The 24,419-nt window shown below is 35.9% G+C and overlaps 2 protein-coding genes across 2 annotated transcripts in view; one reads left to right on the top strand and one right to left on the bottom strand.

Annotated features, from left to right (window-relative positions):
- Window positions 1-11,772, top strand: part of mtmr7a (myotubularin related protein 7a) — a 29,472-nt gene extending 17,700 nt beyond the window's left edge. Inside the window, exons 5-14 of the mRNA XM_041258526.1 lie at window positions 1,000-1,128; window positions 1,990-2,124; window positions 2,744-2,876; window positions 5,408-5,517; window positions 5,890-6,015; window positions 6,147-6,196; window positions 6,720-6,920; window positions 7,153-7,287; window positions 7,903-8,029; window positions 8,473-11,772. Of these exons, the coding sequence (XP_041114460.1) occupies window positions 1,000-1,128; window positions 1,990-2,124; window positions 2,744-2,876; window positions 5,408-5,517; window positions 5,890-6,015; window positions 6,147-6,196; window positions 6,720-6,920; window positions 7,153-7,287; window positions 7,903-8,029; window positions 8,473-8,838 (1,512 nt within the window). The 3' untranslated portion in view covers window positions 8,839-11,772. The remainder of the gene's footprint in view (window positions 1-999; window positions 1,129-1,989; window positions 2,125-2,743; window positions 2,877-5,407; window positions 5,518-5,889; window positions 6,016-6,146; window positions 6,197-6,719; window positions 6,921-7,152; window positions 7,288-7,902; window positions 8,030-8,472) is intronic.
- Window positions 11,773-14,158: 2,386 nt separating this feature from the next.
- On the bottom strand, window positions 14,159-24,371 carry LOC121320236 (vacuolar protein sorting-associated protein 37A-like). Its single transcript, XM_041258492.1, has 12 exons — window positions 23,962-24,371; window positions 23,361-23,435; window positions 23,098-23,215; window positions 22,692-22,792; window positions 21,634-21,865; window positions 20,494-20,564; window positions 20,090-20,217; window positions 19,925-19,983; window positions 19,488-19,556; window positions 18,937-19,080; window positions 15,225-15,322; window positions 14,159-14,458 (listed from the first exon to the last, which is right to left on the bottom strand). The coding sequence occupies exons 1-11, from the start codon at window positions 24,069-24,071 to the stop codon at window positions 15,242-15,244; spliced, it is 1,188 nt and encodes a 395-aa protein (XP_041114426.1). The 5' UTR covers window positions 24,072-24,371; the 3' UTR covers window positions 14,159-14,458; window positions 15,225-15,241.
- Window positions 24,372-24,419: the final 48 nt, after the last annotated feature.

Here is a 24,419-nt window from a genome sequence, read left to right as displayed (position 1 = left end):
ACACTGTGAAGGTTAAACACTGATGCTGTTCTTTTTAAACATTTCATGTTTTTTTTTTTTTTTTTTTTACTTTACTATGTGTCTGTCAGCTTAGTATTATAAAAAGTGAACATTTACAGGGATGTAGCCATTTAAAAAATAAATAAATAAAATAAAAACTATGTCACGTATGGATAGCTTTTTTATTAATAAAAATATTGAAAATTTACAGGGATTTACCAATATTATAAATAAATAAAAATAAAAAATCCATTATTATTATTTTAATCTTAGCTGTTATTGGATAACACATTTGTATGTGCAGCTTGGTTCTTATCTAGTTAAGGCGCTGTCACTTTACCGCTGTTTTCCTAAAGGTCCAGGTTTTTTACATGATGGAAACAGAAAGAAAATCCTCCAGCATGTCTGTTTGACTCTTGATGTACCGGAAAACTCAACGAGGCGAGATGTATCAATACTTGCATCATCTTGTACTTCCACTTAACTGCTCCACGCTTTGCTGTATTCTACTACTGCTCTCAATTATAATTATACTTGCTGTATCTTGTACTTGATTTTACTCTTAAAGGTAACCGTGTTCATGTTTTTTGTAATTGCTCTTATTCGAAAATGCTGTTGTCCATTTATTGTACTTACTACTTGCTCTTAATGGAATTTACTCTTTTATAAGCAAATATTTTTACTGTAAGTTGAACTGCTGTTAGTCAAAATCACTCTCAAATGTAAGTATTTGCTGTATTGATTTTCTCTTATTTGATTTACTCTACTTATTACTGACTTTATTGTATTTTATAATTGGTCTGATCTGTAATATATTTTGCAACAACTGCAAGATGCCCTGGATAAGGATAGCTGCTAAGAAATAATAATAATAATAATAATAATAATAATAATAATAATAATAATAATACTAATAATAATACTGTAGAATAGAGAAAGTTAAAGTTGAAAAGGCTTAACAATGCCCAAGTGTAACCATGAACTTGTCAACTTGCCCAGGTTTGTGATACCTACCCAACCGAGCTTTATGCACCAACATCGGCAACTCCACCAATCATAATAGGGAGTTCCAAGTTCAGGAGCAGAGGACGCTTCCCTACCCTGTCCTACTACAATCATGATAACCACGTAAGTCAAAGATGGTTTACTTTATGTGTAATGCTGTTGACGAACTGGGTACTCCATGAGTAGCACCAGGTTGTTCATTAGAAACCAGAATGGTTTAGCTGGATGCACATGTCACATTACAGTAATCATTTGGATTGCTTTCTGCTAGATGTGGGAAACTAGCTAATCACTAGAGTAATTATCGTTTTTGAGTAACAGGTTCATAAAGTACAAAAAAGGGTCAAAATGCAGCTGTGAACAGACAGAAGCCACAAGATCTTTTTGTATCCATGCGGCGAGGAAAATTAGGGCCAGGCACTCTGGCAGACCTTAGATTCTCATCGTAATTCATATTCCCTTTGGATTAAAAATATTTTCTTTTCAAGGCATTTAAACGTGCTCATACTGTATGAATGCAAGTTTTAGGGGTGGGTGAAAAATGTATTAATAACCAAAACTATGACCAAAAATAATTACTCAAGGAATTATTGAACTTAGTTGTTCAGTATCCAGAAATATTGGTGGTAAGTTGTGCTTAGTTGTTATATTTCTTAGTAGTTTACACCAGACGTGTATTGCAGTATATAATTGCTATTAAATCCTTATGTTGCCTAAGAGCGATATGTATAAACACTGTACTAATAAAAAAAATAATACTGTTTAGTGGAGTAGTATGAACAAGTCTCACACCCAGAGTCGAAGTATAGAGCATTTGAGATAGAGTCTCAAAAGTGTGCAATATTCCTTGACATATGGATAATGCAGTTCAGCCTATTCACCATAATTTAATAATGTGTGAGTCAAGCTCTGTAATTGAATGTATGATTGGCAACATCCTGTGTGTGTGATCTGGAGTCTGGGACTTTTGTTGTTGTAATGCAGGCCTCAATTTGCCGAAGCAGCCAACCTTTGTCAGGCTTCAGTGCTCGCTGTCTGGAAGATGAGCAGATGCTGCAGGCTATCATGAAGGCAAACCCAGGTAGTGAGTTCATGTATGTGGTGGACACCAGACCAAAGGTGAGTGGATCTGAAGAATGACATGCTTCCTTTACTGCAGTGGTATTCAAAATGCTTGTGCTGTAACTTACCAGTAGAGTACACAAATATGATATTAATACATACATTTAAAAAAATGCTGTTTTTTTTAGCAACATGGAAGTTTTTTTTTTTTTTTTTTTTTTGGAAGGAAGAGGAACCAGTGAACCCCCCTTGGAAACAAAGCTTTAGTCTCAAAAGTGCTTTCCTGGTTAAATCAATACAGAAAACAGGTTAAAATACTCCTGGATAAAGATTTTAGGATTAGGTATCGATATACATTTATTTATTTTGTATCTGATATAACATTCCCCTTTGAGTGTACCCTCAGGGTGCTTTGTTTTTGTTGACAAGAACATTTTATTAACAGTTAGTATGATACTGCATCTTTATATACTCCCCACTCCACGTAACATTTGGTACCATATTCTGGTGCCAATTCACTTGGTAGTAATCTGGACACAATAACTGCAATTATATATACTACTGCCCTTTCTATTTTGTGTAATACTTTAGCGTCTAACCTTTCATGACTACTTTTAAGATACTTTTTTAAAAAAAAAATTTTTATAACCAGCTGTCTTTTTGTTGTCATTTTCAGCTCAATGCAATGGCAAACCGAGCTGCAGGGAAGGGCTATGAAAACGAAGACAACTACTCCAACATCAAGTTTCAGTTCATCGGTATAGAAAACATCCATGTGATGAGGAATAGCTTGCAGAAGATGCTGGAAGGTAATCTCTTGTAGAGATACTTATAGAATTTTTTGTTCTCAGGATACGTACGGTTTTCTTTGAGTTGAGGTGAAATCTGCTGTTTGTTTGGCAGTCATTTGCTGCACAGTAGCCTAAAACAAAGCATAAACATTGGGTAGAGAAGCAGATGAACTTGATTTAGCCAGTTCAGTGGTTGGCGGTTTGGAAGAGGATGGTTTTGCAGTTGCTTTTAAAGCTGCTCATTGTGACCATAGGACTACCGTAACATTCTCTTTCCGTTGGCTGTTGGTTCTATTTCTTCATTACGAAGTATATAGTACTTTCCCATCTGAATATCTGTAAATTGCACATGTAGTTTGAACTAATTACATTCAGTATTTGTATTTGCCATTGTTTGTAATACAGTCAATACCAGTATAGAGACTATAAAACAATATACAAATGGTAGAATTTGGTGATTTGGTGTTTGGTAAAGCTCTAATCACACACTTTAAGCAGTAAGGCTAATCCCTTGGATGGGTAAGTCATAGAAGCTACTACTGATGAGTTAGAAGTATTTTACACTGTTATTTAAGTCAAGCATTCTGTAAGCTGGCTGTAAAATAGACTTCAGTTAAAGATATAATAATGTTGCCTGGAAATCCATCTGCTTTTCATCTCTGTACTATTTTTCTCTGTACTATTTTAAACTCCTGCAGTTGATTTATAAATTAAAATGTATTTATAGTAAGAGGGAGCATGAGAATAATGTGCTTAAAAAAAAAAAAAAAAAAAAAAAATGAAGCTTTGTTTTTGTTATTATCATTGTAAACCCTTTGAGTTCACAGCAGCTAGGAAAGTCCCAGGGCCTTTGAAACATAAATCTTAAGCAGACCAGTGAGAGTTTATTTTTGTCCTTGCCATGACACGTCTTGACAAGGGCTTATGCTTTGGATTGTATTATTATTATAAGACAGCATTTGGGGATTGCCTTTGATATATTTAAAGGGAAATGTTGTTTGGTAAATGGTTGAGATAGATTTTTGAATTTACTCTTATGATTTTAAACATGTATTAACAGCCACTAAAAGCATTTTAAATTGTCCCCTTTGTATTGTACTCAATTGTTTTTGTGTCTGAATTCAGTATTTCAAAGACAACTTTTCCAGGTTGTCTTTGAAATATCTGCATAAATATATATTTATACATATATAAAATGTACACCAAAAGAGCTTCAACTTAACTAAAGGGGAACCAGTTCTAAAAGGTAAGAAAATGTATTTTAAAACCTTGATTCCCACTCCTTTTACAATAGTATATAGCACAAAATTTTATTAAGCCAAGTTGATTCATTAAGCCACTAATAACTAACTAAATAACTAAATAACTTTTTTGGACAACCCAGGAAATTGCAAATGCCATTGTCAGTGCACTTGCTAAAATAAATCGGATATTTGCGCACATCTCTAATAGAGAACGTTAATTTGTCCTCCATTTTGGGGACAAAGCATATACTGTCCACTACATTAAAGTATGTTCCTGACTCTTTAAATACAGTGACCACAGAATAATACATCTGTATGGTGGTCTGTAGCTAAAACAAACTGCCTGTTTTAGCACATGGACTTTGCTCTCGGAAAGTAGCTTGCAAATATTTATTTCAATGTTGTAGATAAACATTTGTATCGCAAATTATTTTTAAATGGGCAGTGGAAGTTTAGCCTTGTAAGTGATCTAACACAGTGAAATCAAGTAAGGCGTTTAGCTGTCTTAAATAAGTCAAAATACATTTAATAGCTTTATTTCAGGTGTAAACCCTGGCTGTACCCTTTATGTAAATTTCAGGATACCCAAAGTAAATATTTATAGGAATAAGACTGAAATCATGTGAGAAGCTGTAGGTGACGTGGCATTCAACGGGGCTTGCTTTTTGCCAACAGTTTTCTGTATTGTACGAATGTCTACAGTATGTACTGATATGGTACAACAACTTTAAACAGCAACTTGCTTACACGTGAGCAATAATGTATACCCAACAGTTGTGTTGTATTGAATCTCTTACTTGGTTGATATCGTGTTATGCATAAACTGTATAATTCGTGATAGCTGTTTTTGTGAAGATCATTATTTACCAGCCTTACTACCATAGGGTATGTTGTTTTTGTTTGTTTGTTTTTTAAATTTAAAAAAATGTGTTTAGGTGATACTTATTTTTTTATAATTACAAGGGGTGTGCAACTGAAATTGCTTGCAGCTATGACCACTGTGAGTTAGTAAATAGAAAATCTCTATACACAATTACTATTTCAGACAGAACTTTTAGGAGGTTAAACTGGTAATTTTTCAAACCACCTCAGCTTTTTTAAGTTGATAATTGTAACTTGCTGGAATAGACTGTGCACAAAATACAGTAGCAAATGTCAGAATATATAATAGAAAAATACAAACAAATATATAAAGTTGACACTATAAAAAAGTTTGACACTGCATGGCGATTTCCCAGCATCTCCAAGGTAATATCGAAAATTTAATTTATTGAATGGGCTGTTAATGCTAAACTTTGTCACCAGTTTGTGAGCTGAAGTCTCCTTCCATGGGTGATTTTCTGTGGGGTCTTGAGAATTCAGGCTGGCTGAAGCATATCAAAGCAATCCTGGATGCTGGCATTTTTATTGCAAAGGTATGTCAAAGCAAATATGATCAGATTCCCTTTTACTCTTCCAGAAGCTGATCTGTTATCAGTTGCATTCTGGGAAATATCTGAAACCATCTGCAACATATTTTTGTATTTCATTTTTTAACACTACGAATTACACCAAGGCTTTACACCAAAACTCCCATTTAAATAGTAAGAAAGGCAACACTATATTACTTTTTGGTAAATATTTGGTGAGTAAATCCTAAGCTGCTCATCAGCAACTAAACCTTTTATTGTCATACTAAAATCTAATCTAAAACTACATATACAACAGGATAACCCTAAATGCACCCTGCTTGTTCCAGAACTGCAGGGGCAGACAAGTGTAATATTGTGCTCTGTGCCTGTCTGTAGGCAGTGGCAGAGGAGGCTGTCAGTGTTCTTGTGCACTGCTCCGATGGCTGGGACAGGACAGCCCAGGTGTGCTCAGTAGCAAGCCTCCTGCTGGACCCCTACTACAGAACTCTAAAGGGATTCATGGTAAGTGTGTTCAAATACAAGTAAAGGTGGGGTAGTTATTTTTTTTCCCCCAAATGTTAACAAAGATGTGTTTGTTTTTTTGCGAAAGTGTATATTAAAACCAATGTTAACATTTATATTCTCTTGTATAGGTCCTTATTGAGAAAGACTGGGTATCATTTGGTCACAAATTCAACCACAGGTATTTTTTTTTTCTTGTTTTATTTCATAATTGGGATGACCTTGAATGCCAATTTCAATGTAATAAAATAAGCCATCTACTCTGTTGGCAGACTGCAGAGGAAAATGGATTCCAAATCAAATTTCATTGCTGTGACAGCCATTTTTGTATCCTGTCTGCTTTTGTTGTTGGCCAATATGATTGGCTGTCCTGGGCACATGTGACTGCCTAGTGTGTGCACCTGGAAGCTGCTTGTACTACTGGGTCGCAACCAACAAGGGGGGCTAAAGGAACTCTTGAATTGTAGTAGCTAGCATGTCGGCTAGTCTTAATTCCTCTAGTTTACCTGTTGGAGCCCCCCTCCCCTCCTTTACACTGTGCCACATACTGTGCATAGGATGCTTTTATATTTGTTCAGTTTCTAGTTGTTGGCGAAACATGTTAGACAACTTTTTGTCAGTTAATTTAAAGGTACATTTTTATTTTTTGGTGTGTTTAAATTCCTTTAAAATCTATCAATACTAACATAATTCATTCCTTTTAGGTATAATCATTTGGATGGAGACCCAAAAGAGGTCTCTCCAGTAATCGACCAGTTCATAGAGTGCATTTGGCATTTAATGGAACAATTCCCTTGTGCCTTTGAGTACAATGAGAGGTTCTTGGTTCATGTGCACAACCACATTTACTCCTGCCAGTATGGGAACTTCATATGCAACAGCCAGAAGGAGAGGCGAGAACAGAGGTGAGAGAGTGCTGCTTAAGATAATCCCAGCCATATGCACCAAAACCTGAACACTAACAGAATATGTATAGCACAAATATATTGCATAAACACAGAATCCAAGGGATTTTATTATTGAAAGATTCTATAACCTACTTTTATGTTTTTTGTTTTTCATTTGTATCGTTATGGGAGCTAATAATCACTGTGGAGAAGATCCTGTAGAGTTTATATTCATTTTTGTTCTTCACAGAACCCACGAGAGGACGCATTCACTATGGCCCCACATGTGGAAGAACAGTGCAGATTACATGAATCCATTGTATAGACCAGACCACAGTCAGACCCAAGGAGTCCTGCGGCCTGATACTGCCCCCTACTGTTTCAAGTGAGTATTGTTTCTTCTGGTGGTCCTATTTAGTGTTCTCTATATTTCTTTATACTGTACAGATACTTTACTTGATGATCTGTCTTTTGACTATTTAGACTTAAATGCTTCGCCTTGGTTACCATGAATGTTGACTTCTTGTTGCAGAGCCTTTATATTTGCTTCTAATTTTGCTCTTGAAGGTACTGTTGGTGTATAATTAAAGCAAAAAGTTCTGAATGCTAATTCCCTAATCTTGGCACTTGGATTCCAGGGTGTTAAATGTGCTGCCAGTGTTTCTATAAAAGGGCTTCATTCCAGCATTTTCAGACCTAAATGATTTGTTGCTGACGTGTTATAGAAAATAAGATATAAGGTGTTGTTTTTTTTTTGTTTTTCTTTTAAAAAGGGTCTGTTTAATTAATTTAAATACTGCCATTATGTCATGGTTTAGAAAAACATTCTAAAATAACATTCTAAAAGTTCTTTATTATGTATTTCAATCTGTCACTGTTTAGATAAATTGAATAGATCTGTATTGTATATTAAAAAAAAATAAATAAATAAATAAAATGGTGCTTTATCAAATTTTGTATTACTATTTAAAAAACAAACCACGGTGTGTGCATCATGCAGGTTTTGGCGGGGGATGTATAACCGCTTTGAGAAAGGACTGCACCCCAGACAGTCTGTGATTGATTTCCTAATGGCTGTGAAGGAGGAGACGCAGCAGTTGGAGGAGGATCTGGAGATCCATGAGGAGGTTGGAGCTCCAAATACCTAAATTTACAGGAATTCAATCTAAACGATAAAGAAGCCTCTATCCGATTGCCACAAACAAATACAAACTTCTGAGGTCGGAACTTACCAGTTGCCAAGTTCCTGCTTCAACTTTTTCACTCTGGTGTGCTCTGGGAGTTGAAGTCCACTCACACTTTTTTATGCAACTGAAAAATTGGGCGTAATGAAAATATATATAAATTGTGGAAATTTTAATGGTCTTCAAACACCAGTGGTCGAATGTGATAATGTTTCAACTCTAAGCACTAACTTCTAAGCACTAATGTAGAATCCAAACTTTCTCTACACTACTAATTATAAAAATTGGTGTTGTAGATGACAGAAACTACAGGTTTAATTGTGTGGTAATTGTATCTTTTTTTTTTCCTTGTGGTTTCTTTTTTATTTTTTTTATTTTTTTTTCAGAAAATAGCCAAGCTGGAAAAGTCGCAAGTAAACAGCAACAAAATTAAGGCCAAACCAAGAGACATAAACAAGCACCTGGGGGTGTCCATTTCTGACAACAGCATCGCCAACACGCCTCAAGACTACACTGACACTGCAGGCACCTTCCCCTCCTGCAGCCCCTCGCAGCTGGATGAGGAGAGCTCTGTGCTCATCCTGACCAGGGACACCCTGAAGAGCTCCGACCCTGACCTTTCCACCAACAGCGACCAGGAGTCAGGGGTGGCGGACCTGAACTGCCGCTCCCCCAGTGGGGGAGACTTCCTCCCCAGTGAGGACAGTGCCAAGGACCCAGACTCTGATGAGGCTGCCAACTCGGCTGCCTGAGCACAGACCGCTTCCCTGGGGCCTTGGTCTGAAAGAAATCAGGACAAGCTTTCCGAATGAGTGAACTGCAATGACTGTAAAAAGGAACTATTTATTATTAATTTATACTTGTTAGGTGTTGTTTTGGAAAGGTGTTACTTGAACATAGAACAAAATCTGCTGGTTGCTGGTACAGAGTTTATCTTTTTCATGTCAATGTTTTAAAGAGTACAGTATCCCCTTTTAGGTCTCATTTATCACGGCTATTGCTGAACACGTGTTTTATTATATTGTTATAATCCAAATTTAACATTAACATGTTGGTTGGTAGTTTTTAATACGCCATTAAACCTGCATTGTGTTCATTTAGATATTTATAATCATTTTAAAAGTAAACAAGTCAAACAGTAGTTTTGGCTGGTGTAGGGTTGTAGCGATACAAGATTTTTCACATCAAAATGCAACCTGGACAGAATATGTCGATATCCTGGTATTATCTGGATCTAGGACTAACTTTTTTTTTTCTTCTAGATAATTTTAAAGAAAGGAACAGGTGGATTTGTCAACAATAACAGTATAGAATATAATTTCAAATACAAAATATATTTCACTGAATTCTTGTAAACTTCAAAAGTAGTACAATAGTACATGTCCAGACAGTAAACAGACTACAACACTACACTTTAATTTCAGTAAATTATGTTGAATTAAGAAAGAAAAAGAAGAGCACATTGCCTGCAATTCGGAGTCAAACTCGATTATACTGACTGCAGATAAAAAAAAAAAAAAAAAAGATACTGAATGCTTTACTGGGGAGGAAAAAAGACTACTATTCTAATTATATTATTGAATTAAATGGTCACCATTTAGATATTTTTAAAGCAAAGGCCATTTGTACAAATGTTCATGACTTGTAAACCCTGAAATATAAATGTTCATGTTTCATTAAAATATGAGCTCACTAAGCCGAGGTAGACAATAGTACTAGCCCTGAACCAATTTTATGATTACATAAAAACGTCTGAGCCTCTTCTCTCTCTCTCTCTCTCTCTCTCTCTCTCTCTCTCTCTCTCTCTCTATATATATATATATATATATATATATATATATATATATATAAATGGGGTTGTTTTCTGTTAGTTAACACACTCGGTGTGTAGCAAATAGATTAAGAGAACACAAATAAATCTGCAAAAAGAAAAAAAACTTGCATCCTTAGCTGTCATCACTAGAGTAAAAATGATAACTTTTTCTCTTTATACATGTACCCCTTATATAGCTATGAAACTTTTTCAGAATGGAAAAAGTTTTTTTTATTACTATCATGCGTAAATCAAATTGTTCAGTATTTGGAATAGCTGTATGAAACGCTGTGCTTATTTGCAATACGAGGCATACCAAACGCGTTCCATTTTTTATATATTTTTCCACAGAAATATATAATTTAGCGATACAAAAATAGAATAATCCTAGGTTTTGTGGGGAAAAGTCAAGCTTCTTGCTACACAGGTAAATGCTATTAATTACAACTAGGCTACTTGCATGTTTTAAAATTCTAAACTTAATGCATGTAGACATCTTTTATTTGTATGTAACTTGGGCCTGCCTTGTAACGAGGATTAAATGCGCGCAGTTTATGCATGAATAACAGTAATCTAGAATAGCCAGAGACCAGAGATAGTCAGTGTTGTTTCGAAGCTGGTTATATTAAGTTTGACAGATGATACAAATAACAATTGCTGTATCGCTGCAACCCTATGCTAGTGCCTTCGTCACCTTTTCCAGTACCATTAAGAGAGCACTAGCCACAACGTGATTTGTTTACTTATGTTGAGAAATATGCAAATACAGTAGTAGAAAGGTCTTTTAAAGGTATGAATTATCTTGTACAACAAAGGAGAATCACACTTGTATAGATAACACTGTTTTTTTGTTTTTGTACTCCTGTGGCACTTCTATTACAGTAAGTAGTAGTACAGTTAGTCCTACATTTTTGGGGATCTGCTTTTTACCCAACAAAAATGAAGACTGGCCTTTGAAAAACATCCTTTGACATGATTCGCATACAATTATGATTTTACTCTTCAATCACTGACATTCCTTATAGGTTTTTTTTTTTAGTGTTCTTTTAAAAAAAGTGTGTTAAACATTCTGAATTGTGAAGAATATTAATACAATTAATTAAACATTTATGTTTGCATGAAATAAACCTGTTTTTCAATTTATGTCTGTAGAGTATTGGACATACTCAGTGAGAACTGTCTACTATTCTTCAGGGGTAAAATAAGATATTTTCCGTTAAACAAAAGTAAACAATACTCTAAACAATTCTTGCATACATGTTGTGGTACTTGGTATGCAATTTAAAGCAACCTTTATGGATTAACTTGGGTTAAATTATACAAAATGTAGCTGCAAAAATGTCTGCTCTACCAACTTGTAAATACTTTCTGAGATACAAGCCAATTTGGTGCAATGGAAGACCTTTTTATTTGTGTCTTGTAATATACATTTTAACAGTATATGTTTGTTGTCTAATGTATACACTTAATTTAAATTGTTGTGTTTCCATTAAAATGTCTTTACATTTACCCACACAAAGCTATTAAAGACAAAGGATACCAAAAATGGCAAAGGGGAAATAAAGGGTTAGGATTGAGACAATCCTGTAAATTTCTCTTTACAGGATATTTCACTGTAAATAGAGTTAGCAGTAGGTATTGATGTGTTTTTGCCCGTGTGCAACTCATGTTGGATCTAAACCGTGATTATAGGTGTAGTTCTTTGTATACGTTACTACAAGTAATCCAGGTGTGAAACTTCTTTAGATGTATAAAGTGTTTAACTGATGAAGAAACTTCATTTTTAACTTACTACTGAGAGAAATGTTATTTCAAACTTTGTTTGGTTCTGATGTTTGCGTTCTCACTGAAATAAATGCAACAAAAAATGTAAACTGCCAATGGTCTAATTTATTGAGTTGTCTTAAATCATAAGAAAAGCTATTCTTTTCTACAAAATACAAACAAGTTCTATAATCCAACATGTTTATCTCACACACAGGTATAACTATATGTTGTTGATTCTGACAAATAGATAGATTTATAGACAATGTTATGTTTTCTCAGTTAATGGTCATTCATTGCAAGACTACAGTATAATGTGCAAAATGTTGCCGTCCATGCCTTGTAGGCAACTTCTCCATCTATTTATACCAAGTCCTTTTAGCAATTGTGACTAACTGCACTGGTAATGATGTTGGATTGGCTGCTTTGAGCTGCTGTTTTACATTACAATGCATGAAGAGTGAAACATTTGAATCAATTTACTAACAGGATGAAGAGCCATCATATCTGCTGATATGCTCATGAAACATGAGGAAGGCAGAAACATGATAATGACTGTTTACTATCCTGTCTGTGCCTTTCTCATGGCGACTACACACATGGTTTTATAAAACAATCGTACTGTTATTTTAGTTTACATTTTGCTGCTGAATATTCATGTGGTCAAAACACTGTTCCCAAGACAGTTGGCAAATTTCATTGTGTGTTTCAATTATTGTTCTTGCTTGAACTGTATGCATATTCCTGTGTCTCACCAAGTCAGTAAAACAAAAAGGAGCTCACCCCCCTCCCCAAAGCAGCAACTTGGCATTAGTTTGGACGCACTGTCATAGCAGGATATAAAGTAGGCTACAGGACATGCTACAGTGCTGCTGTCAATTTTACTGTCATTGCAAACATTTAATATTATGCTTTATCAATACAAGTGCTAGGTTTATGCATAACCACCATAACAAGTAGGAATTGGTATATGCTTTATGACAATCACAACACATTGTTCTTATTGCATTAATAGCCTGCAGTAAAGACATGCAGGCACATTTGGGGCTTTGTAATTTTAAAAGCTGTGTTTACCTTGTGTTTCTCTTCATCATTCCAAAATGTTTAATGGGTAATCAAAATAATAAACGCATACATACAGTTAATACAGCCTACATTTTAGCTTTCATATTTTAAATGTAGGCATTTGGATCATCATAAATGGGAATCATTGGGGACTTACGATCCCAGAAAGGTGCGTGCTTAGTTAATGAGCTGCTGTTCTGGTATGGAGTGCTACCCCCACCTCCCCAAAAATAAAACCAGTACATACAAACAATAGTAAGCAGGTCTTAATAGTCGATAAACACACCAAACCAAGACATATCAATATAAAATGCAAAAAAATAGTTATTTAACACTAGAACAGTGAAGAATAATGTTCTTGCATGTCCACTTTATCTGTTATCTCTTTGAATGCTCCCCTCCCCACTTATTGACAAAAGAAACATGCACAGCGGGGAAAAATGTGCTTGTATAGCACACGCTTAGTTGCGGTTACACTCTGCATCTTACATAAAAGCGAGGTGCTAATTATATCAAATAAGAACCTTCCTTACTATCCCAATGTCTAATGCTACATCCGAGTGCAGCTTTTCATGCTTTCGGCAGCTGAAAACAGACATACGATCCATAAGGCTGTATTTTTTTTCCACAGATTTAAAGATTTCCGTGAAATGTACCCATTGCCATGCAATACGTATTTTACAGTTAAAATTCCCATTTTTGAAATAGCGTAAATATACACATTATCACCTCAAATAATACAGCAAACATTTGACTTAGTGATGCACTACCAGTTACAGTGAAAGTATGAACCTGGCAGCTGGTTTAGTTTGTTTCAATGAAAAAGTGCCAGTGGCAAACGACATGAATCTTTTTGGAGATCTGAAAACTTATAATCTAGCGTTAAAGTTAAATTGTACATATAGGCTTTATGTACAAGTGGCATTGTTAAAGCTTGTATCCTGCAGTTTACTTATAGGTTGTGCCTCTGTCTAACAGACAGTTGTGTTTGTGTCTCAACAGCATAGTAAATTGTTTCAAGAGCAAAGCAACACCAGGTTTTCTCAAAACATTTCAATGCTGTTTTTTTTTTTTTTTCTATAAAGATATTGGGGGAATTTTTTTTGACAGCTCTTATCTGGGGAAAACATTCACGGCCCCAATGTTGTTTAGAACTACAGTACCAATAAGCATGTTCTGGTAAAGTTTGTGGTCTTTTTTAAAAATAAATAAATAAAAATTACAAAATTAATGTGTAATATTGTGCTATGGCTTCATTTTGTAATCTGGGGATTTTTTACATTTTTACTTTGCGATGTTTGTCAAAAATAAAACTGCATTCTCAAAATGCATACCTCCCCCCTTTTTAGAAAGCCTCTGATGCCATTGCACAGAGCACATCATTTGTACTTGCATGACCTGATAAATAGAAAAACAAAAAGAGTCTTGTGTAATAGTTCTAAATATTTATTACCTAACAAATTAGATAACAACACATTATATATTTGATTATAAGACTATTATTAACATCTTTTAAATACAGTATTTATCTATGTGGGCAGCATTTAAATAGGTCCAATTCAAGCCATTTAGAGTGTATCACCAAAATGTTCAGTGCTGGAATCAGTAGAATAGAAAGGTTTTTCTAGATCTGATCAAAAATAACAGAATAGACGGTGCATCTTCATTTCTGGTTGTCATTGAAGACAAGATGTGCTTTTCATCCTGCTGAGGCAGGCCAACATCAAAACCTATGAAAAAGGCAACAAGGTCATTATTAAGCAAAGTCGTCTGCAAAAGGACGGCATTTGGAACTTTTTCCGTGTCACAAATAATTGAAAATTCACAGTGTTGGGGTGAGGTATGAGGGATTTTTGGTGTGCCCGTATGTGTATGCTGGGGCCCCCCCCCCTCCCCCCCCCCTCCCCTCCCCCCCCCCCCCCCCCCCCCCTCTCCCCAATAAAAAAAAATAATAATAAAAAAATATATTATTCTGCTAATTTTTTTTTAATATGCATTTCTTATTGTCCTGCAATAATATATCATCTAAATGTATTTACTGATGAAAGAATTCTCTCCTGCAAATATTGGATTTTACTTATTTTAGGAGCCATGATCTAGCCACAGTTGAGTCACAGACATTATGGCCTATGGAATGACAAAACCCAATACTTTACTAAGCAAGTGTTTCATTTAAACTCACAGAATCAAAATATTAAAAAAATAAAATAGTAGGCTATAAAGAGTATATTACATATAAAAAAAGTTTTAAAAAAAATGACAAAGTGATAAAACTAATTCCATATCAGGGATGGGATGATGGCTCATCTCAAACCTCTTGGCTGAATTACAGTGTTAAATTAATTTATTTCCTTCAATATTTCACTTACTGTATGAACAACCAATACTGCTGAAAGTTCACCCTTAATCTTACTTCAACACTGACATATGTTAATGTTTCCAATAGTGTAAAAGCAATAGATCACAGAAAGTATGTGTCGCTATAAAGCAGATTACCTGGATGAACTGATAAGTTATAATGGTGCATTAAACTGGCCATGGGTATTTATTGTCTGCTGAAGTTTTTCTTCTTTGGCTCTTCTGCAGTGGCAAAGCTTTAAAGCAAACACACATAGAAGCAGTATAAACGTTTTATTACATTTTATTACATTTTCTAAAGCTTAGTTACTTAGTTTACTGTCAACTTGAATCAAATTTGCCACAAATCAACCAATTTGTTTATTATATGTTGTAAAATATATAATATAACATTATAATATATATATTATATATATATATATATATATATATATTATATATATATACATACATGTATTGGTCAGTACCAGTTCAAACTTTGATCAAATATTTTACGTCGTATATGTTTCTGTAAATATTTGAAAATGAAAACACATGTTACAATATACAAAACAAAACATAAGGAGTATCAAAGCAATGTTCAAGAAAATTGAAAATTGTCTCTAAATCTTGGATTCCTCAAAATAGACACCCTTTGCCTTAATAACAGCCTCACAAGCACGAGGCATTCGGTTAACAAGTTTCAGCAGGAAATCACCCGACATGTCTTCCCAGCTCTTCTGCAGCAATTCCCAGAGATGTAGGGCACTTGCGGGTAGCTTTGCTTTGACTCTTCTGTCCAGTTCGTCCAATACAAGTTCTATGGGATTGAGGTCTGGAGACTGGGCAAGCCAGGTCATTAGATTGAGTTGTCCTTGACTTTCCTTCTTCACCAGATAGTTCTTGCACAACTTTGAGGTGTGTTTCGGGTCATTATCTTGCTGAAGAATGAAGGACTGCCCAACTAGCCGTAATCCTGATGGAATGGCATGCCTCTGAAGTATGCTATGACAGCTATGCTGGTTGAGCTTGCCGTGGACTTGGTAAAGTCCTCCATCACCAACTCTGTCACCAGCAAAGCAACCCCAGACCATGACACTGCCTCCTCCATGCTTGACAATGGGAACCACACATGCAGAACTCATGCGCTCACCCACTCCGCGTCTTACAAATACTCGGCGGTTGGACCCAAATATTTCAAATTTTGACTCATCAGTCCATAAGACCTCAAATGTCCAGTTTCTGTGTTTTTTGGCCCAGGCAAGTCTCTTCCTCTTATTCTGAACTCTTAACAATGGTTTCTTTGCAGCAATTCTAACAAAGACACTTATATTTAGGCCAGTGTTCTAACACCGTGTTATACACGTTTCAGACTTTTAACTGATTTGCGCATCAGACTGAAATCCCCTTGCTTTGGGTGACCATTTCATTGAAATTGACATTTTTATTTAAAAATTAAACGTTTTAATGCAATTCACTTATAATTATCAGCTTATATAAAAGTACATGTATCATATAATGAAATATTAAGTGTTTATAGACAAGTTTATACAGCTAAAAGCATAATCATGAAAAACCTGGTTTCAAGCAGGTGCACTCAAACTTTTGACTGGTACTGTATATTAACAAAAACAAAGCATCCCTGGTAGCATAATCTAAGGGTATGTCATATCAGACCAACTCAAATGGCTTGTAAACATGACAGAAAATGGAAATGTGAAAATTTTATCATTGCAACAGCACTGGAACTAAAATGATTAATGTTCACTGGACACCACCTATAATAGAACTGTACTGCAATAACCACAGAGTACAAGTGTGTACCAACTATGAAGCATGTGGTTTGTGTCACTGAGTCATTGATCAGGAAAGGGTTATTTATTCTTGTAGGACACGACACCCACAATCGAACTAGGCCTGGGGAATCTCAGAACGTACCTGTCTACTGAGAATGAAGTCATTATCTTAAAGCGTCTTTATCTTTATCATCCAGAAACCAAAACTTCACATGACCACAAAATAGCGACCATCTTAGACCACAGGTTAAAATGAAAGATGCCATTAGATTTTCCACAGCATTGACAGAGGTGTGGCAGCTACAGCAATGTCTGACAATCTCATCCAAGCTCTCCTTACAAGGATGTGTAAATATATATTGCAAAAGTATTCAGACCCCTGACCAATTCTCTCATATTACCGAATTACAAATGGTACATTGAAATTTTGTTCTGTTTGATATTTTATTTTAAAACACTGAAACTCAAAATCAATTATTGTAAGGTGACATTGGTTTTATGTTGGGAAATATTTAAGAAAAATAAAAAAAAAACTGAAATATCTTGCTTGCATAAGTATTCAACCCCTGTGCTGTGGAAGCTCCCAGTTTGCACCGATGAAAGAAATTGCCCTAACGAGGACACAATTACCTTACCATTGGCCTCCACCTGTGAACCATTAAAAAGTTGCTGTCACATTTTCTGGATAAAAACCCCAACTATTGAAGGATCGTTGGTAAGGCTGTGAATCTGAAGGAAAATGAAGACCAAAGAGCATTCTACAGAAGTTAGAGATAAAGTAATACAAATGCATAGATTAGGGAAAGGGTACAAAATAATATCCAAGTGTTTGGATATCCCAGTGAGCACAGTTGGATCAATAATCAGGAAGTGGAAGCTGCATCACACCACCCAGGCACTGCCAAGAAAAGGCCGTCCCTCAAAACTCAGCGCTCAAACAAGAAGGAGACTTGTGAGAGAAGCCACAGAGAGGCCAACAATCACTTTGAAGGAGCTACAGAGTTCAGTGGCTGGGAGTGGAGTAATGGTGCACCAGTCAACCATATCAAGAGCTCTGCATAACACTGGCCTGTATGGGAGGGTGGCAAGAAAGAAGCTGTTACTCAAAAAGTACCATCTGAAAGCACGTCTGGAGTTTGCCAGAAAGCATGAGAGTGACCCAGCTGCGATGTGGGAAAAGGTTTTGTGGTCAGATGAGACCAAGATAGAGCTTTTTGGCCAAAACTCAAAGCGCTATGTGTGGCGCAAACCTAACACTGCCCATGCCTCAAGACACACCATCCCTACAGTGAAGTATGGTGGTGGCAGCATCATGCTGTGGGGATGCTTCTCATCAGCAGGGACTGGGCATCTTGTTACAATTGAAGGAAGAATGGATGGAGCAAAATACAGGAAAATACTGCAAGAGAATCTGCTTCAGTCTGCTAAAAAACTGAAGCTTGGGAGGAAATTCACCTTTCAGCAGGACAATGATCCCAAGCACAAGGTCAAAGCAACATTGGAGTGGCTCAAGAACAAAAAGGTGAATGTCCTACAGTGGCCCAGTCAAAGTCCTGATCTCAATCCTCATTGACAATCTGTGGCACTATTTGAAAATTGTGGTCCACAAGCGTCGTCCAACCAACCTGAACAACCTGGAGCAAATCTGTCAAGAAGAATGGGCCAAAATCACTCCGACACTGTGTGCAAAGCTGGTACATACTTACCCCAAAAGACTTAAAGCTGTTATTGCAGCGAAAGGTGGCTCTACCAAATATTAATGTGTGGGGGTTGAATACTTATGCAAGCAAGATATTTCAGTTTTTTTATTTTTCTTAAAAATATTTCCCAACATAAAACCAATGTCACCTTACAATAATTGATTTTGAGTTTAAGTGTTTAAAAAAAAAAAAAATCAAACAGAACGAAATTTCAATGTACCATTTGTAATTCAGTAATATGAGAGAATTGGTCAGGGGTCTGAATACTTTTGCAAGGCACTAATATATATATATATATATATATATATATATATATAAGTATATAACACAAAAACAAATTAAAAAAGAAAGACAGAAATATAAAATGCCACATACTGTTCTTTTTTCCATGAAGTTGGTGAGAAAGTCATCTATTTCTACTTTGCCCTCCAGGAAGTCCTCTGCAATGTCCTCTGACTCCTCCTCCGCTTGGTGAGCTGCTACTTTGAGCCTGGCCTGCAGGGCACTCAAACTGCAACTCTGTTTAGAGACCAGTTCACAAGTTACAGCAAAACATAATGACACCTCTGCTCTTTGGACTGTTGCTAGATGAAGGGGGGGGGGGGGGGGTCCAGAAAAAAAGTTATATTCCTTCGAATTTTTTTTTTATTTATTTTTTTAAAGAATTGCACAGACTTTTTTCTTTTTTGGTAGCGATATATATCTAGCCCACATTTAAAGTTAAAAATAATACATAGTACATTGGGACTGATATCTAAAAGCTCCATCCACACAATTGAGAACAGATACAATGCTGTGTTTCAGATTAGTTTGAATAGATTATTGGGAGCAAGATAAAATGTGTACAATATCAGGTATATTGCAAATGTGTATGATGCCAAGGCAGGCTGAACATTTTTTCCTTGTAAATGGAAATCATACCTTACCTCACTTAGTTCATGTTGTCTTTGCATCTTTGTCTCAAAGGCAGATTTCATCTGGGTTATCTGCTCATACTACAAGATACATAAAAAAGTAAGACTATGCATTTGTCCCCTTAACATATCTTCCAACACTTATTCAATACTCCTTGACTATCAAATTTTACATAGTAAATTAACTCCCATTGAGAAGATGTTAATGGTACGTTAGTTTACCTTGTTGATTTGTCAAGGGAAGGGTACAGAACACTTGGTAACAGCTGTTGTTTAATGCTGTGCCTTATCAAATTAAGTGAAACTCCTAGAAATTGAAATTTGGAAAACCCTGACAAAGTGAGCAATGACAATGACTAAATCAGTTACAACACTATTTTGTCATGATATATTTTCTCATGTGTGTAGCATTTATTTATAAATAAGGTTGGTTTAACTTGCACACTTACTTTGTATAATACGTCTTGCCTTTTTCCTTCTAACTGTGGCTCAAGTTGCAAATTATTTTCTGTGCAAACAAAACACAAATGGGTTCTCCTAAAAATAAAATCAAACCAGACAAAGAAAGGATGGAAAAAAAAAAACATTCTACAAGTTCCATAACATTTACTCACTTGCCATCTCTACGATGTTCTTGACCATTTCATCCTTGTCAGAGGTGACCTGTTTCAGTTGTGGAAGACATACAAAATGCTCAAGCAGCACATCTTCTTGGTCACTCATATCTTTTAGCTGCGATATACTAAATGGAAAAAAAAAAAAAAAAAAAAACACGTTAGCCTGTACAGACTGACATGCTTTCCAGAATTGTAGGTTTTATTTTGTACCCAAATTCCTTCAATCTTATTCTGTTAAGTTTACTTTTATAGATAAACAAATATTTTTGTTGTGATACTTTCACAGTAAAGGTCTTTGGACAGTTTCCTAATACCATTCTGTTATTGCTATTCAAATTTATTATTGAAATGAAGACATCAGTACAGAGTACTCTGTCTACAGAGTAGACAATGTACAGTACCTTAGTTCTGACAGTTCTGGGAAAGTTTCAGGAATTTCAGGCATCTTGTAAGTATGTCCATTAAGACCTGCCTAAAAACAAAGTGAGTATACCACTATTAAATTAAATATGCATAGAATTATTAGTGCAAAGATATGTGAAAACAGACTGCACATACTGTAGAGGTTGTACTATTTCTCTAAACCTGATTGTAATAGGAAAACAATTTCTGAATTTCTACAAAAATAAACACATAACTAAACAAATTACTAAACTGCTCCTAATTCCACTGCAGCAAGACATTTACCCTTAGCAGTCCATTTATTCAGCGCCTGTCAGGCGCGTCAGGTCCAATTTATTTTCACACATGCCGTTTATTTTACATGCGCAGTTTGAAAGGTTTTTTTTTTTAACAGTAAAACAGGATTAAAAGGCACTGCATATCAAAAGGACACTCAGTACTGCATCTCCAGCTAAGCCCCACCCCTTGCTGTATTATTCACATACCTCTTCATAGTCGTGCATACTGATAAATCATCTCCTGATCACTCGTTTTATCACCAAACTCCTCAATAATGTGATCCAAGTCATTATTTTATTACTATAACATCTAAAAAAGCTCTGCAAATGTCTGTGATACTCTTTGAGCTCTGGATGCGGAAGCAGCTATCTTGTTTGCTTATGACGGTGTTATCTCTGTGGTGCAGGGCCTCTGTGTATTGCTCGGATCCGCCCCTTTTTTTTTCAGGTTTTTTTCGGTGCTCAGTCGGAAACTTTCCTTTTTTTTCTGCTTCCCCCCCCCCCCCCCCCCCCCCCCCCCAGAGAAAAAACGATTAGAGACCTGTGCTTGACAGGGTCCGACAACGGACTGGAAAGGGAAAATTGTAATGTTGGACCTGGTCCGACATAGAACCGCAAAGGCATCTGGTTATCAACACACCTAGTATATGAACATAAAATACAGCCACAAACACTTTAGGAAGTGGGAGCTTAACTTATCAGGGACTACCTACAAACATTGTTTATGTGCACTGGTAAGTACTGTAGATTTTCCAAATATTTAGGTAATACAGTAGTTAAAACAAATGACAGGACTATTAGTGATCCCTGATAACCAGGGCTGTCAATAGATTACACCTCTTGGATCTGTTCTAGATTTACCTGCGAGTCTGCAGTGGGAACTGGCAAAGGCAAGTCTGTAATGAAGCCGTAGGTAGGAGCAGCAGGCCTGGTGACGCTGAAGCCAAGAGGAGATGCAGGCATAGAGTCTGTTCCTGGGACCTGCATAGATGCTGGGGCCACAGACCGGGGAGCTTCTTGTTGGGGGAAAGCAGGGATGAAGTGAAAACCCTGAGGAGGGTATGGAGGAATTCCTGATGGCTTATTGTACATACTGAAATAAATACATACAAATGATTATTCACCAAAAAATTGGTGACAAACCAATTAAATTACACTGTACTGTAAACATGGCTACTGTTGGATCACATGACCTCATACTGTATACCCCATGTTACACTGAGTTATTTAAATTTTACAACTCTTACCTCATTATCACCTAGTTAATAGATTTGCATGTTGATTGGTGGCAGCAGTCATACATTCACATGTTTCAAGATAACAGATCACACTTAACTAAAGTATTGTTTCACACACTTTCTTACAACTATAATAATGCAGATATATAGTAGTGTGCACATTCATTAGAACACCCTGTTTTGAGTTTGTTTTGATTTGTTGTGCATATGAAATCAAACCACTAACTGAAAATCTTGGACAATTGTAAACATATGCAAATTATTGATGATTGTTTAATTGATGACTACTAGGTCACATGTGCAATTAATTTAAAATAGTAAGAGAAAAGGAACACATAGCCACAAATCGTAAAATGAAATAGATTTTTTAGTTGTTCGAGATGCCAAATTAAAGCACAAAAGTGGTCTAACTTTCATACATATCAATGATTAACTGAAAATTGTGAATAATTATTTAGTTAGTCCAATAAAAGGTATCACATCTCCTTCTCTTTGTCTATAACTGAAAATTGAAATTCTCACACTCAGGTTTTCATGCAGGTAGGTATATAAAAATGAAATAAATGACAAATGTGTTAAAAAAAACAGGTCTTATCTTTTTCTCCCCCCTAATTCTCAACTAACCTCTGGAAACCTGAATGTTAATACAGAAGTTTGAGTGCAGTGTCTTCTCATACTCACAAGGGAAACCCTGAAGATCCAGATGCCAAAACAGGGGGATTCTTCCAGAAGTCATCCATGATGCTCTGTATGATTTTACCCAGATCTGAATGCATGGTGAACTGAGAAGAAATAAGAAATAAGATATATTTTACAATTTAACTAAAAACTATGGTTTCTGCAAAAAGAAGCCACGCTATGAATATACACAGTAGCCAATTCAACCTTGCCAATGTTTAATCATAATGAGTTTAAAGTTTTGCAAGCCTATGCCACTCCTCCAGGATGATAAAAATAAATTATGTGCTTCACAGTGTTGGCACACGTTTGTGTTAAAGCTTCTGCCAACTTTATTACCTGTCCCTATGTAGATAAAGTACAGCAATAAGTCATGTACCAGTTGCAAACACATTTTCAGGTTACCTACATTGGTTATGAGTGGACTGGTGACCACTGTGCCATTGTGGCTGTCCACTAAGCGATGTCTTACACGTGGGTACACGCTGACTGCTGGCTTCTCCTGTGGAAACTGCGGAGGAAGAAGGCTGAGGAAAAAAAGATAAAGTTAAAACAGTTAAAATAATAAATCCTGAAAACCTGTTTTAATGGTGTTTATTGTATGCCCTTAAGCTTAGTAAATAGAAGCAAAACAGTAGGCATACATGCCTTTCTATACCTTTAGGTACTTACATATTAATACTGATTGTTGTGTTGTTAACGGTAAAAGGTATTCTGTATTCCACATCCTTTTGGATTTCAGCTAGGCTGTGGGGGAGAAAAATTGAAGCAAGTTAAACTTAGAAGTAGTCAAGCTCACCTTTTAGATAAGGGCAACCTTGCTGCTTTGGAATCTTAATGCTTTTACTTTTACTTTTTATAAGAGGAAAGCGCAGCCCTTCCCCTTTCTCTAGTGTTAAACTGAATGGCGTATAAACATTTCTCATTTTTTACAGTAGGACATGTTAAGAGGGATTTTTGTGGAAACTGTTCTAAGGAATTGCTGGCTTTGTCCTCTAAATCAATGTGAAAAAGAACACGGCCCAGCCTTCACAGATTTGAATGTCCAACGCATCTATTTGTGTTTGTTTCTCACATTTACTACATTTAAAATGTCTTCTAGGAAGCGCTACTCGTCAGGACAGTTATGACTTAGACCAGTTAAGGAAGCAGGTAAGAATTTATTTCCTCAGCACGGCCTCTTAATCCAAATAAACATTGTAATACTTTAATCCGAAGCCACTGCATGCAATTCCACAACACAATATCTGACTCGTGACAATGTCTTACTTACTTGGAGTGGGCTGTCTTCAGGGATTCAATCTGCCTCTGTCTTTGTTGCTGTAAACTTGTAAGAGGTGGAAGAGGTCCAGAACCCTTGGACAGTGGAAAAATCCAGTTCATCCTCTAATCTGGACAGGAGCTAACTAGTGATAGTTAATTAATCACAAAACAGCCTCGACTGGGAGACACAACAAAACAATAAAAAAAAAAAAAACGATCAATCAAACACGATTCAAATGTCTACTTAACCGCAGTCATGCCGTATTCTAAGCCGCCCATCAATATAATTCAAAATACATTTCCTTATTGCGATGTAGTATTATATCAGATACAAATTATAAACAAGCAGTTACTGCCTCTAAAATAGGCAACCTAAGCATTCGCTCAGTGGTTGTGCAAGACGTCATCACGTGTTTTGACAGAGAGACGCTACTTTTTTTGTAAACAAAAATACACTTAAAAATAGTT

The sequence above is a fragment of the Polyodon spathula genome, chromosome 1, assembly GCF_017654505.1.
Source record: "Polyodon spathula isolate WHYD16114869_AA chromosome 1, ASM1765450v1, whole genome shotgun sequence".
Classification (NCBI taxonomy): domain Eukaryota; kingdom Metazoa; phylum Chordata; class Actinopteri; order Acipenseriformes; family Polyodontidae; genus Polyodon; species Polyodon spathula.
This window is presented reverse-complemented; position numbering and strand designations above follow the sequence as displayed.